This window comes from Coregonus lavaretus (assembly GCF_964263955.1).
Source record: "Coregonus lavaretus genome assembly, chromosome: 30".
NCBI classification, from domain to species: domain Eukaryota; kingdom Metazoa; phylum Chordata; class Actinopteri; order Salmoniformes; family Salmonidae; genus Coregonus; species Coregonus lavaretus.
Genome location: NC_140017.1, coordinates 3,115,564 through 3,134,372, shown reverse-complemented (window position 1 = coordinate 3,134,372; position 18,809 = coordinate 3,115,564). Strand labels below are relative to the sequence as shown.

Genomic DNA, 18,809 nt, shown 5'->3' with positions numbered 1-18,809 from the left:
GCTTTGGATAAAAGCGTCTGCTAAATGGTATATTATTATTATTATTGTCCCTATAAACAATGGACTATACCTACTTTTGATATTACCCTAATAAAGTTTGAAACTTGTGTGAAGGTTTGGTGTGGTGTGCATATTTACATTTTAGGCATTTAGCAGACGCTCTTATCCAGCATACATTTTTTTTTTTTTTTTTTTCATACTGGCCCCCCGTGGGAAACGAACCCACAACCCTGGCGTTGCAAGCGCCATGCTCTACCAACTGAGCTACACGGGACCTGTATTATTAAGCTTTAGCTACTGCAGGCCTATGATATGAAGGCAGTGCGCACCAGAGCTCCAACTGACTCAGGTCGGAGGTTTTTCTCTCTTTACTCTCGGATCCGATCAGGCACGGGTCTGTTTGGGTCTGTTTTTCCACAGGTCAATTTTTGGACCCGAAGACCTCTAGGATGCCCGGCTATTAAAAGGGACAGGGGGCTATTTGAGACTCAGTGTTTAACCTCTTAAGGATCAGACCCTTCTTTTCAATTTCCACCTAAAATGACACCCAAATCTAACTGCCTGTAGCTCAGGACCTGAAGCAAGGATATGCATATTCTTGGTACTATTTGAAAGGAAACACTGCAGAAGTTTGTGGAAATGTGAAATTCATGTAGTAGAACATAGATCTGGTAAAAGATCAAACAAACAAAAAAACATGTTTTCTATTTTGACATGAAAAAGAAAAGCTATACATTCAGAGGTAATTTAGATGTTGTCTACAAGAGGGCAAGTGTATGTGCAAAGTTTCAGACTGATACCTTCAAGAATGAGGGAGCTACATAACATTTAGTATGAAGTCACCCAGGTGTCCCTCACGAGTTTGCCCAAATGTACCCAAGTGGCCTCCAAATGGCCGAATTGGTAAATTGATACCGTTTCAAGTACATAACTATAGAGAACATACAAAAATGCTATGTTAATAAGAAATACAAGATTACACACTCCCAGGAATGTCATACATGATGGATCATTAGCTTCCCTACATAACAGGTACTAACAGGAGACGCGACGAGAATGCTGAAAGAAAAAGTCATATCTCAAACTAGCCAATAAAAAGAAAAGATTAAGACGGGAAAAAGAACACTGACACTGGACTTTTTCTTTGCAACTCTGCCTAGAAGGTCAGCATCCCGGAGTCGCCTCTTCACTGTTGACGTTGAGACTGGTGTTTTGCGGGTACTATTTAATGAAGCTGCAAGTTGAGGACCTGTGAGGTGTCTGTTTCTCAAACTAGACACTAATGGATTTGTCCTCTTGCTCAGTTGTGCACCGGGGCCCAATTTGCGCTGTTCTGTGAAGGGAGTAGTACACAGCGTTGTACGAGATCTTCAGTTTCTTGGCAATTTCTCAGAACAAGAATAGACTGACGAGTTTCAGAAGAAAGTTATTTGTTTCTGGCCATTTTGAGCCTGTAATCAAACCCACAATTGCTGATGCTCCAGATACTCAACTAGTCTCAAGAAGGACAGTTTTATTGCTTCTTTAAATCAGCACAACAGTTTTCAGCTGTGCTAATATAATTGCAAAAGGGTTTTCTATTATCCATATTGAGCAACAACTGTCCCGATTTCGGGACACCCATCCAGTAGAGGCGAATGTACGTTTACGGTACCATAATCTAAATGTGATTTCTGTCATTCTGAGCACCGTGGGTGGACACCTTAATAGGTTACGCATCCAATGCATATGGATGTCCGGTAAATTAAAATCTTACAGGTCAGGTTGTCCAGCGCCAACACTGACACACACCCCTCCTTAATTAACAACGGGGAGATGGGGAAGTTATGCAAAGTTTTCCGGGTCAACCAGGAGCCATGAGCTAACTGGACTGCATGGTACAATTAAGATGGTCTGAAGTCCCTAGAGCAGTGGTCACCAACCTTTTCTGAGTCTAGATCACTTTGAGTCAAAATGCAAGTCGAGATCTACTGCTCAGATTTTTTTTTTTTTTTTACATTACTTAAACGTAAGCCTATGCAACATTAACTAATTAAAAACAGTTCTGTATCAATGAGGTTTGTGCAGTAGGCTATAGGCCCAATACATTATCACTGCATATTAAAAATGTATGTATATGATCACACTGGTAATAAATAATTTGTTGTATTACTTGTGAGGCACAGCTAAGTGAGCATAATCATTTCCATATTTTAACTGATGACCTGCATCTGATGGTCAGTCTGAGGGGAGGGAGGGAGCAGCGGTGAGGCTGCCTCTCACCCGACTCACCGTCCCTCCGCTGAGAAAAGGGACAGTCTTCCAGCTGATGGCGAAACTCAAGTCACACTGCATTATTTCTGCCTCATGCGCCAATTCATGTTGTTACTCCAAGGCCAGAGAAAGTTAAATATTCCTCGATATAAAATTGTTTTAAAGACAAGCCGCTAATAATAACAACGCAAGCTTATCGGAAACAAAGTGTTGACAGTGCTGAATAACAACTTAAACATGAACAGCAGATCTTTGCTGTGTTCATTGAGTCTCTAGTCATGGTTTAAAAAAAAAAAGAAATCTCACAGTATCAACTTTGCTGTGCGTTCGAGGCTTCTTTTTTTACAGGTTTAAGGCTCGAGGAAACTGTGCAGACACGGTAATCAAGAGTTGTGTTTGCACAGCGATAGGCCTATAGGTGCACTTGATTTGCTCACTGGGCCTGCCAGGTAAGCGGAGTTCTACCTTCAGACACATTAAATGGTTAAAAATGGGAATACTTTGCCTTCCTGGCGCTAAGGCTGCTGAATCAAGTGCACCTACCGCCAACAAATAAAAAATAATGCAAGGCTTTATAGTCCGAGTCATTGGGTTTTTTACAGAAGTGTTTGGTGATCAACAAGGTTGCACTAAGTTCACTAACGTCTCCAGATAAATTACAGGGACACTCAGCTACAATAAACAGACCATGAGCCACGAGCTGTGCTGCGGTTGTATCCTAGCAACTGACTGCAAAAAAAGACAACCCGGAACGCCACCTGTGTTAGATCGCATTTCTGCCTGAGGCTTCTTGTTCAACTTCTCAGAAGGAGAACCAAATATCAGATGTGGGCAATCTTCCACGGCTTTAGAGGTCTACTGTGGATGCAGTCAGACTTTCACTAAAGACGGATTACAGTGCGTTGTTCCAAATAGCTGACTACTATCCTAACTCATGTGGCCGACTACAAGGGGGGTTTGGCATGCCCCTGCACCCCCATAGCTGGCTTTACACTGGCTACTTGAAAGCCTTTCACCCATACCAGCCATTTGTGAATCACTTTTGGCAGCGATTACAGCTGTGTCTTTCTGGGTAAGTCTAATTGCACAACATTTGCACATTATAATTCGTTTTATTCTGCAAGCTCTGTGAAGTTGGTTGTTGATCATTGCTAGACAGCCATTTCCAAGTCTTACCATAGATTCAAGCCGATTTAAGTCAACTGTAACTACGCCACTCAGGAACATGTCGTCTTGGTAAGCAACTCCAGTGTATATTTGGCCTTGTGTTTTAGGTTATTGTCCTGCTGAAAGGGGAATGTGTCTACCAGTGTCTGTTGGAAAGCAGACTGAACCAGGTTCTCTAGAATTTTGCCTGTGCTTAGCTCTATTCTGTTTATTTTTATCCTAAATAACTCCCTAGTCCTTGCCGATGACAAGCATACCCATAACATGATGCAGCCACCACCATGCTTGAAAATATGAAGAGTGGTACTCAGTGATGTGCTGTGTTGGATTTGCCCCAAACATAAAACTTTGTATTTAGGACAAAGTTAATTTCTTTGCAACATTTCTTTGGCAAATTTACTTCAGTGCCTTGTTGCAAACATGATGCATGTTTTGGAATATTTTTATTCTGTATAGGCTTCCTTCTTTTCACTCTGTAGTTACTCCATAATACTAACCTAAATGACAATGTTGTTGATCCATCCTCAGTTTTCTCCTATCACAGCCATTAAACTCTGTAACAGTTTTAAAGTCACCATTGGCCTCGGTGAAATCCCAGAGCGGTTTCCTTCCTCTCCAGCAACTGAGTTATGAAGGACGCCTGTATCTTTGTAGTGACTGAGTGTATTGATACACCATCCAAAATGTAATTAATAACTTCACCATGCTCAAAAGGGATATCAATGTTATTTTTACCCATCTACCAATAGGTGCCCTTCTTTGCGAGGCATTGGAAAACCTCGACTGAGGGATCTTACACATAATTGTATGTGTGGGATACAGAGATGAGGTAGTCATTCAAAACACTATTATTGCACAGAGTGAGTCCATGCAACTTATTATGTGACTTGTTAAGCACATTTTTACTCCAGAACTTATTTAGGCTTGGCATAACAAAGGAGTTGAATACTTATTGACAAGACATTTCAGCTTTACATTTTTTATTACATAAAGTAAAAATGTCTTAAAACATAATTCCACTTTGATATTATGGGATATTGTGTGTGACCCAAAATCTCAATTGAATCAATAAAAAATTCAGGCTGTAAGAGTTGTATTTATTTTTAAGTCAAGGGGTGTGAATACTGTCTGTAGTCACTGTATGCATTAATGAATCAATTATACAATCAATTTGATTTTGTTTTTACCAATCTAACTACAAAATAACAATGGTCATTTATTTGAATGATGAATCTATTGATAAACTGGGTAAATCAAGATGTTGCCTAGGTCTATTCACAATACAGGTAAATGCATATTATTTCAATAGGAGTGTGTGCATGCATTGAGTTGAGCTTGTTTGAGCCGATTTCATGGGGATACAGATAAACAATCCCTTCCATTTAGGACTTATTTTATTGGCAACTGCTAGGAGAACATACATGTATTGTACTGATCAACATTTGCATAGAAGAAGCAAGCTCTTCATTTATAAAAGTGTGCGCCTTCTCTAAGTAATGACGTTATTCGCGAGGCAGAATGTGGCTATGGAATTTAGTGGAAACCAGACGGGAGGTGAAGGAGACAAAGAAGTGAATGTTTTTGGTGGCGAGAGAGACAAAGTTAATTAATTAACGTTTTTGGTGACAATTAGCTATGAAATTAGTATATTTTGCGTTATCACAAACAAAGTACTAGGTTAGTGAATTCAGCTGTAAGCTAGCAAGGAAAGTAAGCCTACAATTAAAGCAGGAAGCTACCGGTATAGTCTTGCATTGTAAAAGTGTTCTAGCCAGTATGGACATCGTTTTGCGAACAGTAATGAACCGTTTCAACGTCTTTCATTATTCAAGTGTTTGTGCAGCATGAGTGGGGAGCTAACAATGCAGCCCACATAGCCTAGCAATGAATGACTAAGTGGAGCAGGCACTTTGCTCCTCAACCTATAAAAGGGGACACGCTGATACTTGATTCTCTCAATCACGTAAGACACATTTGACAGACATACCGAACGTAACAAAAATGCTAGTACTGGGATACCATGCTACACTACTCTGTGGACTTACCCTATGTCATCGCGGTAGACGCGGGAGATCAGCACCTCCCCCTTGTGGTTGTAGATGAACAATCCTCCAATCATGATGGCAGCCTCTCAGTCATAACAGGCCATGAGGAGTGACTGCATGGGGGAGAGAAAGAGTAGGGAAGTGATCAGCAAAACAATTCAAAGGCTTCTTGAAGAAACGTCTTCTTGGGTCAGTAGAAATTCAGAAAGAAATCACATATCTGCCTAAAGATGCACAGAGATTGAGACTACTACATTCATCTAGATTCTACTAGGCTGGAAAGGCGGAATAGTGCATGATCCACAACAAGAAAAGCCCTGGATGAACTAATCCTCTTCCTTCCCACTCCCCAGGAAGACCAATAAAATAGGCCTAGACCAGATTACTGCTCCTGGAAAGACATGACTGTAGCTAACACACAGAAAATAAGGAGGGGAATGAGGGTGGTGTTCATTAGGCCCCAGAATGAAGAAAGCAGACAAACAGCGGGGGTCCTAAACATCCAATAATTAATAGGTTTTTGGTGCAAATAGTTTAACGTTTTCCATTACACGCCCTAATGAATACGACTTAGAGGAGCGATGTCACGTAGGCTAATTTGTTAATGAATTAAAAACGTCTGCCCTGTCATTTGACCTTCAGGTGCCATAGGAAGCACATTTCCAATTCATGTCATGATTGAGCTGAACTCTGCTCAGATTGAAGGACCCCACCCCCCTTCGCCTCTCTAGCCCTCAGTCTTTTCAGAAGGACACATCCAAAAGCTTGCAAGAGCTGGCTAAAGGCCTTTGCAGACTGTATGATTTTAGCCGTCTAAAGCCACGATTTTGCCGTCCTAGACTATTTCCCCGTCTTAGGCAAATCCTTAGGTCGTAAACGATTGTCGGATGTCTTGGCTCGTTCAGTGTGACCGGGTCTAGGTCTGCCGATGAAGTACCTGTTACGTGCGGTTGTAGGCTATGACAAAGTTTTAGCAGTGTCAGATTTTTATGGCCTTTGTGTTAAGCCGATCCCGGTGAATGGCAAATAGGAACTTGGCCGGCACAGAGTATGCACACAATAATACATTATTGTGAATAGTCTGATTAACATAATAGTTTGGTTTAAATGCTTAGCCTACATGCTGTGCAAGAACGATTTCCCAATTAAATCTTGTTTACATGACACATCTGAAATTTGGCTACCTGATGGGATTTTTATCAATCTAAATAAAACGTTCTATCACGTTATTTTGGGGAAGCCTATTTGCTTCGTAGTTCAGCCAAAGTTTCTATGTAAAAACTATTTCTAAAGATGCATACTTGGTAACAATCGCACAGTATGACGTGATAATCATAAAAGACTGAATCGTATGTACAGACCTAAAGATAACAGCCAGGGTCATCAAGTCTCTGCTCCCTATAGAAGGGCAACAACAATAGTGAAACGGTTAACATGTGGCCAGCCAGACAAGCAGAGTCAAACATATAAGCTTGCGTAAAGAGCTGGTACATACAGTGGCTTGCGAAAGTATTCACCCCCCTTGGCATTTTTCCTATTTTGTTGCCTTATAATTCCAGGTTGTATTTTTTTATTGCAAAACAAACAAGAAATAAGACAAAAAACCAGAAAACTTGAGCGTGCATAACTATTCACCCCCCCAAAGTCAATACTTTGTAGAGCCACCTTTTGCAGCAATTACAGCTGCAAGTCTCTTGGGATATGTCTCTATAAGCTTGGCACATCTAGCCACTGGAATTTTTGCCCATTCTTCAAGACAAAACTGCTACAGCTCCTTCAAGTTGGATGGGTTCTGCTGGTGTACAGCAATCTTTAAGTCATACCACAGATTCTCAATTGGATTGAGGTCTGGGCTTTGACTAGGCCATTTCTAGACATTTAAATGTTTCCCCTTACACCGCTCGAGTGTTGCTTTAGCAGTATGCTTAGGGTCATTGTCTTGCTGGAAGGTGAACCTCCGTCCCAGTCTCAAATCTCTGGAAGACTGAAACAGGTTTCTCAAGACTTTCCCTGTATTTAGCGCCATCCATCATTCATTCAATTCTGACCAGTTTTCGAGTCCCTGCCGATGAAGAACATCCCCACAGCATGATGCTGCCACCACCATGCTTCACTGTGGGGATGGTGTTCTCGGGGTGATGAGAGGTGTTGGGTTTGCACCAGACATAGCGTTTTCCTTGATGGCCAAAAAGGTCAATTTTAGTCTCATCTGATCAGAGTACCTTCTTCCATATGTTTGGGGAGTCTCCAACATGCCTTTTGGCAAACACCAAATGTGTTTGCTTATTTTTTTCTTGAAGCAATGGCTTTTTTATGGCTACTCTTCCGTAAAGCCCAGCTCTGTGGAGTGTACGGCTTAAAGTGGTCCTATGGACAGATACTCCAATCTCCGCTGTGGAGCTTTGCAGCTCCTTCAGGGTTATCTTTGGTCTCTTTGTTGCCTCTCTGATTAATGCCCTCCTTGCCTGGTCTGTGAGTTTTGGTGGGCGGCCCTCTCTTGGCAGGTTTGTTGGGGTGCCATATTCTTTCCTTGGTCTTCATGGTGCCGCTTGTTTGGTGGTGCCCCTTGCTTAGTGGTGTTGCAGACTCTTGGGCCTCTTGGGCGTATATATTCTGAGATCATGTGACACTTAAATAAAGTCCACCTGTGTGCAATCTAACTAATTATGTGACTTCTGAAGGTAATTGGTTGCACCAGACCTTATTTAGGCGCTTCAAAGCAAAGGGGGTGAATACATATGCACGCACCACTTTTCCGTTATTTATTTTTTAGAATTTCTTGAAGCAAGTCATTTTTTTCATTTTTCACTTCACCAATTTGGACTATTTTGTGTATGTCCATTGCATGAAATCCAAATAAAAATCCATTTAAAATTACAGGTTGTAATGCAAATAAAATAGGAAAAAACACCAAGGGGGATGAATACTTTTGCAAGGCACTGTATGTATGTGTGACTGGTATGACATCATGTAAATGAGAGTACAGCTTCCGCTCGAGTCGGCTCATACAGAGGCTCGAACCCAGGACCTCTGCCTCGAAAACACACGACTGCCCTCCTGAAGTGTCTAACCCAGTCGCGCCACCGAAAAGCTAGCTATTCTTCAGGGCAAGTGGGGACACTTTAGGCTGAGTTGTAAAGTTGTAAATAAGGAAACACCAACAACAGTTTTCAATGTAGCAGATTTGATTTGTTGACACTAGTGTAATGAGTAGGGCTAACCTTGCGTTTAGACCTGAAGAATGGCGTTAACTCCCAGGGCTAATGCCCAGGCTTTAGCTCAGTGGGATATTTACTAACCTTCAAGATTCACTTCAATTTTAACACTTTCCACCCCCCATAATTTACAAGGGATTAAAGGAATAATCCGGCCTCCCAAGTGGCGCAGCGGTCTAAGGCACTGCATCACAGTGCTAGAGGCGTCACTAGATACCCGGGTCCGATCCCGGGCTGCGTCGCAACCGGCCGCTACCTGGAGACCCATGAGGCGGCACACAATTGGCCGAGCGTCGTCCGGGTTAGGCCGGCCGGGATGTCCTTGTCCCATCGCGCTCTAGCGACTCCTGTGGCGGGCCGGACGCATGCACGCTGACTTCGGTCGCCAGTTGTACGGCGTTTCCTCCAACGCATTGGTGCGGCTGGCTTCCGGGTTAAGCTAGCAGTGTGTCAAGAAGCAGTGCGGCTTGACAGGGTCGTGCTTTGGAGGACGCATGGCTCTCGACCTTAGCCTCTCCCGAGTCCGTACAGGAGTTGCAGCGATGGGACAAAACACCATACACGCTGTCTGCCATCTGCCCAGTACAGTTGAAACTGGGATTCATCCACGAATCCATCCAGCATGCCAGTGGCCATCGAAGGTGAATGTTTGTCCACTGAAGTCGGTTACGACAATGAACTGCAGTCAGGTCAAGACCCTGGTGAGGACGACGAGCACGCAGATATACTTCCCCAAGACGGTTTCTGTTTGTGCAGAAATGTGTTGGTTGTGCAAACCGATTTTCATCAGCTGTCCGGGTGGCTGGTCTCAGACAATCCCGCAGGTGAAGAAGCCGGATGTGGAGGTCCTGGGCTGGCGTGGTTAAACGTGGTCTGCGGTTGTGAGGCCGGTTGGACGTACTGCCAAATTATTTCAAACTATGTTGGAGGCGGCTTATGGTAGAGAAATGGACATTCAATTCTCTGGCAACAGCTCTGGTGGACATGTCTGCAGTCACCATGCCAATTGCATGCTCTCTCAAAACTTGAAACATATGTGGCATTGTGTTGTGTGACAAAACTGCACATTATAGAGTAGCGTTTTTATTGTCCACAGCACTTGTGTAATGATCATGCTGTTCCATTTACATTTTAGTCAATTAGCAGACGCTCTTATCCAGAGCGACTTACAGTTAGTGAGTGCATACATTTTCATACTGGCCCCCCGTGGGAAACGAACCCACAACCCTGGCGTTACAAGCGCCATGCTCTAACAACTGAGCTAATCAGCTTCTTGAAATGCCACACCTGTCAGGTGGATGGCAATGGAGAAATGCTTGCTAAAAGGGATGTAAACAACATTTGAGAGAAATAAGCTTTTTGTGGGTATGAAACATTTCTGGGATCTTTTATTTCAGCTGATGAAACACAGGACCAACACTTTATATGTTGTGTTTATATTTTTGGTTCTGTGTATATAAAAGATAGCTGTATTCCATTACTCAACTGAAAGCAGATCTCATTAAAAGGAACAATCTTCCCATAAATATTACAGGTAGACTAAACCTCTTCAGACTAAACCTCTTCAGAATGGCATGGCAGTGTTTGTATTTATTTTTGGTATTATCAATTACCCCACCGAAGACATTCTATAAAAATTTATACTTGGTCATAACTGACTTTACATGGGCAAATAAAATTCATAGAATAAAAAGGAACATTTTACATCAGTCTAAGGGAATTGTATCAACTCGCTACCCAAGGCTTTTACTTGCGACATAGAGTTACATGCACTAAAGAGGAACAATGGGTCCATACTGAAGATGCTCATCCCCAGACAAGTCTATTTTTAAAGGCTAAAGCTAAGAACATTAATAACGTCACAGTTAAGAACACAATAATATGGAAGAAATTGTATGATGTTGTCGTTTGTGTGTGCATGTTCTGTATTGTTTATACAAGATAAAATACAAATCTTACAAAAAAAAATAATTATAGTTGATTGTTGCAGTTGTATCATGCTTTTCTAACTGCATTTTCTACTGTTAAAACTGATTTCATGAGAATCACCCGTGTATCCTGATTGCCTAGTCAAATTTGACCCCTACTTACATGTACATATTATCTCAACTACCTCGTACCCCTGCACATTGTACCGGTACTCCTTGTATATAGCCTCGTTATTGTAATTTATTATGTTACTATTTTACACTGAACAAAAATATAAACACAACATGTAAAGTGTTGGTCCCATGTTTCATCAGCTGAAATAGAAGATTTCAGAAATTTCTCATACGCACACAAAGCTTATTTCTCTCAAATTTTGTACACACATTTGTTTACATCCCTGTTAGTGAGCATTTTTCCTTTGCCAAGATAATCCATCCACCTGACAGGTGTGGCATATCATGAAGCTGATTAAACAGCTTGATCATTACACAGGTTCACCTTGTGCTGGGGTCAAAAGGCCACTCTAAAATGTCTAGGAATGTCCACAAGAGCAGTTGCAAGATAATCTAATGTTAATTTATCCACCATAAACCACCTCCAACGTCGTTTTAGAGAATTTGGCAGTACGTCCAACCAGCCTCACAACCGCAGCCACGTGTATGGCGTCGTGTGGGCGAGCAGTTTGCTGATGTCAACGTTGTGAACAGAATGTCCCATTGGTGGCGGTGGGGTTATGGTACGGGCAGCCATAAGCTACAGACAACGAACACAATTGCATTTTATCGATGGCAATTTTAATCCACAGAGATACCGTGACGAGATCCTGAGGCCCATTGTCGTGCCATTCATCCGCTGCCATCACCTCATGTATCAGCATGATAATGCACAGCCCCATGTCGCAAGGATCTGTACACAGTTCCTGGAAGCTGAAAATGTCCAATTTCTTCCATGGCCTGCATATTCAGACGTCACCCATTGAGCATGTTTGGGATGCTCTGGATCGATGTGTATGACAGCGTGTTCCAGTTCCCGCCAAAATCCAGCAACTTCGCACAGCGATTGAAGAGGAGCGGGACAACATTCCACAGCCTGATCAACTTTATGCGAAGGAGATGTGTCCTGCTGCATGAGGTAAATGGTGGTCACACCAGATACTGACTGGTTTTCTGATCCACACCCTTGCCTTTTTTTAAGGTATCTGTGACCAACAGATGCATTTCTGTATTCCCAGTCATGTGAAATCCATTGATTAGGGCCTAATGAATTTATTTCAATTGACTGATTTCCTTATATTAACTGTAACTCAGTTAGTTAAATTGTTCAATTTATATTATTTTCAGTACAATTTGCTAATTTTCTTCATTTTTAACTCTGCATTGTTGGCAAAGGCCTCGTAAGTAAACTGTTGTATTTGGCGCATGTGACAAATCCAATTTAATTTGATGACCCATCCATTCAAAGACTGGAGACTGGCGAACAAACAGGATCAACACTGATCCTACTAAATTACTAATTTCATGCATCAACATGTCTTCAGCGTTCTAGAATAGCCTAGCAGCTAACGTTAATGTTGCAAGCTAACCTTCGTAACATTTGGTTTTGTGTCTATTGTGAACATCATTAGTGGCAAATGGGGCTGATACATCAAATACGAGTTTTAATATCGTTATTCCATCTATTCGGATGGGGATGCAGCAAACCAATGTACCTAGAGCTTTTGAAATTAGCTAGCTACTACAGCTAGACGTCTGCCTAACCGGAAAACTAACAGCTAGCTATCAATTTTGTAGCCATCACCGTTCAGGTATTCTGTCCTATTGTGTATTCCCATAACTATGTGATTTTTTTTCTAAATCACAGAACACAACAGTTTCAAATGGTCTTTTATAATTAACTTGCTAGCATGCTAACTGTTTCTGTTAGCTAGCATAGCTATCAAGATACTGTACCGTTATCACGACTCGTTCGCTCTCGTCTCGGTCAAATTTTACTGCATTGCTACTGTTCTCACCCGTCTCCCTCGCACTCACCTGAAGATGTACAGGCCCGTTTAGCCGAAAAGCCGTAGCTACGTGTCTTGAAAGCACTAATTTTAAAAGAGTATGGTTAAGATCAAGGTTTTTATTTCACTCACTTTCTTACTCCAATTCAAGATGTCGACCGCTCCTCGCTTCAAAGCGCCTCTGTCAAGTGACTCTGACGCGGATAATTATAGGGCAGCGAGAGCTACTACCACTACCACTACTAGCCCTGCGGATTTAGATCTTTAAACGGTCGTATTATGCTTTCAAAAACTGAAGGATTATCAAGACTAGTATATACTGCAATGGCATTGGATGTTCCCCAAGCAACATTGAAAGAAGTAGATATGAAACGTTCACATTTAGTTTGGAGGAATAAACCGCACTATCTAAAAAAAAGTGTATTATAGTGTATTATGCTTTTTTAATACAAATTTTTATCAGGCGCTGGTTGAAGATATGAATGACGTCTTATTCTGGTCGCAAACTGGTTTTAAAATGAAGTTTTTTTAAACGTATTTTTACTGACCAGAATATGACATTTTTTTCTGACCGCCATACCACCAGTTTGTCATAATTGTAACCTCTATCTGCAGCTGGTCATAATTCTGCCCACTATACTATGATGTTATGAATATTATATTATGAAGCCTACTGGTCATAGTTAAAGATGTAATATGCAGAAATCGCTCCGCCATTTCCTGGTTATTACAATTCTAATAGTTTGCCTAATTTCAGTTTATGACAAAACAAGCAGTCATTGTGTAGAGAATCATTGTACCATCTAAACCACTGTCAAAAATGTTTTCCGTAACCAAAAATATTGTATTTTTAGCTGTTTTTGAAAGTGGTGTACAAAACCGAAATGTAAGAATGGGAAGCATAGAAATAGTGCACATAGAACAGATCTACTGCTTCTTACTCTAAAACTCACATTTCTATATGAATTTGGTCAGGTCGCCCTAAAAGTTACATATTGCTGCTTTAAGACCTCAGCATAACCTGGTAATGACCACCTGACTACAGCTTATTTCCTACATTCTTAGAAAAAAGTGTTCCAAAAGGGTTCTTCGGCTGTCCCCATAGGAGAACCCTTTTTGGTTCCAGAGAGAACCCTTTTGGGTTCCATGTAGAACCCTGTGTGGAAAGGGTCCTACATAGAACCCAAAAGGGTTCTTCAAATGGTTCTCCTATGGGGACAACCGAATAACCCTTTTAGGTTCTATATAGCACCTTTTGTTCTAAAAACTATTGCGGGGGATAAAGTTGGAAATAGAAAACATTGTTCATTACATTTCTATTTCTTTACATAGTCACCACTTAAAGTTAATCTGCAACATATTCTTACATTTAAAATAGATCAAGCAATGGTTAAAACATATCTAAATCACAACTCTTCGCACATCTGCATACAGTAATTGTTTCATAATTCACCCACAGACATTACATGCATAGAAAGACTGGGACACAGTATATACATGTGGTCCTCTGTAGCTCAGCTGGTAGAGCATGGCGCTTGTAACGCCAAGGTAGTGGGTTCGATCCCCGGGACCACCCATACACAAAATAAATTACGCACGCATGACTGTAAGTCGATTTGGATAAAAGCGTCTGCTAAATGGCATATTATATATAAAGGCCCCTTGTTTTATTTGATTAATGATTAATAAGAGTGGTGTGAGTGGTGTGCTTAGTGCCCTCTAAGCTCATCACTAAGCTAAGGATCCTGGGACTAAACACCTCCCTCTGCAACTGGATCCTGGACTTCCTGACGGGCCGCCCCCAGGTGGTAAGGGTAGGTAACAACACATCTGCCACACTGATCCTCAACACGGGGGCCCCTCAGGGGTGCGTGCTCAGTCCCCTCCTGTACTCTCTGTTCACCCATGACTGCATGGCCAGGCACGACTCCAACACCATCATTAAGTTTGCCGGCGACACAACAGTGGTAGGCCTGATCACCGACAACGATGAGACAGCCTATAGGGAGGAGGTCAGAGATCTGGCCGTGTGGTGCCAGGACAACAACCTCTCCCTCAACGTGACCAAGACAAAGGAGATGATTGTGGACTACAGGAAAAAAAAGAGGACTGAGCACGCCCCCATTCTCATCGACGGGGCTGTAGTGGAACAGGTTGAGAGCTTCAAGTTCCTTGGTGTCCACATCACCAACGAACTATCATGGTCCAAACACACCAAGACAGTCGTGAAGAGGGCACGACAAAGCCTATTCCCCCTCAGGAGACTAAAAAGATTTGGCATGGGTCCTCAGATCCTCAAAAAATTCTACAGCTGCACCATCGAGAGCATCCTGACTGGTTGCATCACCGCCTGGTATGGCAACTGCTTGGCCTCTGACCGCAAGGCACTACAGAGGGTAGTGCGTACGGCCCAGTACATCACTGGGGCAAAGCTTCCTGCCATCCAGGACCTCTATACCAGGCGGTGTCAGAGGAAGGCCCTCAAAATTGTCAAAGACTCCAGCCACCCTAGTCATAGACTGTTCTCTCTGCTACCGCACGGCAAGCGGTACCGGAGTGCCAAGTCTAGGTCCAAAAGACTTCTCAACAGCTTCTACCCCCAAGCCATAAGACTCCTGAACAGCTAATCATGGCTACCCGGACTATTTGCACTGCCCCCCCACCCCCATCCTTTTTACGCTGCTGCTACTCTGTTAAGTATTTATGCATAGTCACTTTAACTCTACCCACATGTACATATTACCTCAACTACCTCAACTAGCCGGTGCCCCAGCACATTGACTCTGCAACGGTACCCCCCTGTATATATAGCCTCCCTACTGTCACTTTATTTTACTTCTGCTCTTTTTTTCTCAACACTTTTTTTGTTGTTGTTTTATTCTTACTTTTTTTTGTTTAAAATAAATGCACTGTTGGTTAAGGGCTGTAAGTAAGCATTTCACTGTAATGTCTGCACCTGTTTTATTCGGCGCATGTGACCAATAAAATTTGATTTGATTTGATCAAGGACCTCTGAGCACAGAAGGCGATCTGGAGCATAGTGGCACTCTTGAAGAGTGGTGTGATGGGCCAGATCTGCAGTGAAGAGAATCAGCACATTTCAATTTAAGATTTTAAAGGAATACTAGAAAAGGACATTCCTGAAGACACTTTGTGGACTCAGCTGGCTAAAAGTATTTCCATGGTACTAGTTGAAGAATTTTGTGGCAGTTATAACTTCAAAAAATTGCAACTTGCTCATATACAGTGGGGGAAAAAAGTATTTATTCAGCCACCAATTGTGCAAGTTCTCCCACTTAAAAAGATGAGAGAGGCCTGTAATTTTCATCATAGGTACACGTCAACTATGACAGACAAAATGAGAAAAGAAAATCCAGAAAATCACATTGTAGGATTTTTAATGAATTTATTTGCAAATTATGGTGGAAAATAAGTATATTTACAATATGTTTTTTGTTGTTGTTTTTTTTTCTTTGGGGTGGGTTAAGGGGGGGTAGAATGATTACTTTATCCTATCCCAGGTATTCCTTAAAGAAAATGTTGATGTAAGTAAGTAAGTAAGTAGCCAAGGCTTGTGGTTTTCTTTCTGTTTAATACTCCAATCTTCAATGTGTATTGATTCCTACTAACCAGCTTTGTACTAGCTATGTTGATGTAAGTAAGTAATTAAGTAAGTTAGTAAGTAAGTAGCCAAGGCTTGTAGTTTTCTTTCTGTTTAATACTCCGATCTTCAATGTGTATTGATTCCTACTAACCAGCTTTGTACTAGCTATGTTGATGTAATTAAGTAAGTTAGTAAGTAAGTAGCCAAGGCTTGTAGTTTTCTTTCTGGTTTATACTCTGATCTCAATGTGTATTGATTCCTACTAACCAGCTTTGTACCAGCTATGTTGATGTAAGTAAGTAAGTAAGTAAGTAAGTAAGTAAGTAAGTAAGTAAGTAAGTAGCCAAGGCTTGTAGTTTTCTTTCTGTTTGATACTCTGATCTTCAAAGTGTATTGATTCCTACTAACCAGCTTTGTACTAGCTATGTTGATGTAAGTAAGTAGGTAGCCAAGGGTTGTAGTTTTCTTTCTGTTTGATACGCTGATCTTCAATGCGTATTGATTCCCACTAACCAGCTTTGTACTAGCTATGTTGATGTAAGTAAGTAAGTAAGTAGCCAAGACTTGTGCAAGCCGGAACAGCTCATAGGGCAGGAGCCTATCTCCTGTTTCTGTAGTGTGAAGCAGCTTGATGTAAAACTACACCCCCTGGACAGGACGCTAGTCATCTCCTTAATTCTGAGTGCCAAACAGAGAGGCATCAGGTCCCATTTTTACAGTCTTTTTTTATGACTCGGCCGGGGATTGAACTCACAACCTTCCAACCACAAGCTATGCTGATAATCATTAACTTTTTTTCTCTGCATCAGGTCTCACTGAGACTGGATTCCCCAAAAGACATGCTATTCAGCTGCCCATGATTGCCTGATCTTACACTCTTAGAAAAAAAGGTGCTATCTAGAACCTAAAAGGGTTCATCGGCTGTCCCATAGGAGAACCCTTTGAAGTACCATTTTTGGTTCCAGGTAGGACTATTTTGGGTTCCATGTAGAACCCTTTCCACAGAGGGTTCTACGTGGAACCCAAAAGTGTTCTACCTGGAACCAAAAAGGGTTCTACCGAGAACCAAAAAGAGTTCTCCTATCGGGACAGTCGAATAACCCTTTTTGAAACCTTGTTTCTAAGAGTGTAGTGTATATAAAGTAGATCCAATTGAAATAGCATCGCTTCTAATAATATGTTTGTAAATTCCTTGTGTCCTGATTCAACAGACACCTCCCTTGGTGAGTCATGTTAAGTTTCTCCCATTTCTCTCTTGCTCTTTCTCCCTGTCACTCACTCAAACTGACACACGTGTGCAGTTGCAGAGAAGAGGAAGATATTTGGGAATTACACCCATTTCTAACAGTGGGGGAAAAAAGTATTTAGTCAGCCACCAATTGTGCAAGTTCTCCCACTTAAAAAGATGAGAGAGGCCTGTAATTTTCATCATAGGTACACGTCAACTATGACAGACAAATTGAGGAAAAAAAATCCAGAAAATCACATTGTAGGATTTTTAATGAATTTATTTGCAAATTATGGTGGAAAATAAATATTTGGTCACCTACAAACAAGCAAGATTTCTGGCTGTCACAGACCTGTAACTTCTCCTTTAAGAGGCTCCTCTGTCCTCCACTCGTTACTTGTATTATTGGCACCTGTTTAAACTTGTTATCAGTATAAAAGACACCTGTCCACAACCTCAAACAGTCACACTCCAAACTCCACTATGGCCAAGACCAAAGAGCTGTCAAAGGACACCAGAAACAAAATTGTAGACCTGCACCAGGCTGGGAAGACTGAATCTGCAATAGGTAAGCAGCTTGGTTTGAAGAAATCAAGCATTTCAAGGTCCTGGAGTGGCCTAGCCAGTCTCCAGATCTCAACCCCATAGAAAATCTTTGGAGGGAGTTGAAAGTCCGTGTTGCCCAGCGACAGCCCCAAAACATCACTGCTCTAGAGGAGATCTGCATGGAGGAATGGGCCAAAATACCAGCAACAGTGTGTGAAGACTTACAGAAAACGTTTGACCTGTGTCATTGCCAACAAAGGGTATATAACAAAGTATTGAGAAACCCGTTCTCTCTTCTGCCGCATCCTTTTTGGCTTTCGCTTTTACGTTTTCCCAGCATGCCTTCACCCGATTTGGTTCCCTTTTCTCTTTAATCCGTGTCGATCCATTAAATCTGTCACGTAAAATGGCCCAGGTGTCTTCCTTCTTTTTGACAGTCGTGTTGTCTGTCTTTTTATCCTCCAGTACGTTACTAAATTCCTCCATCAGCTCCGACAATAGGTTTTTTTCATAAGCGGAGAAATGTGAACTTCTTTGACGTGCCATGATCAGGTGGCTAGCGGACAAATAATTAACGGCTAAATAACGTTAAGTAATGACAATAAATTATATTTTATGCTCGCTAGCTTGGTTTATAAACTAGCTAGCTAAAGTTAACTAACAAATTCGTTTTCTGTCTAGTACTGGTAAATAACGGATTTTATTTCAAATCAACCAACCCATGAGAACCTTTCATGATGGAGTTGCAGTAGTTTTACTGTTACATTGTTATTATTTTATCAAGGAACAGCAACTTTGTGGCCTCATTTGTCAAGTAGGC

At 41.7% G+C, this 18,809-nt stretch overlaps 1 protein-coding gene across 2 annotated transcripts in view; it reads right to left on the bottom strand.

Moving 5' to 3' along the window:
• Positions 1-12,831, bottom strand: part of LOC311105906 (AP-2 complex subunit mu) — a 47,810-nt gene extending 34,979 nt beyond the window's left edge. The window contains exons 1-2 of one of the 2 annotated variants that reach the window (XM_084148135.1): positions 12,744-12,831; positions 5,466-5,578 (exon numbers count right to left, since the gene is read on the bottom strand). In XM_084148135.1, the coding sequence (XP_084004261.1) occupies positions 5,466-5,539 (74 nt within the window). In that variant the 5' untranslated portion in view covers positions 5,540-5,578; positions 12,744-12,831. Of the gene's footprint in view, positions 1-5,465; positions 5,579-12,639 lie in introns of both variants that reach the window. The other variant, XM_084148134.1, reaches the window with a different exon arrangement.
• Positions 12,832-18,809: the final 5,978 nt, after the last annotated feature.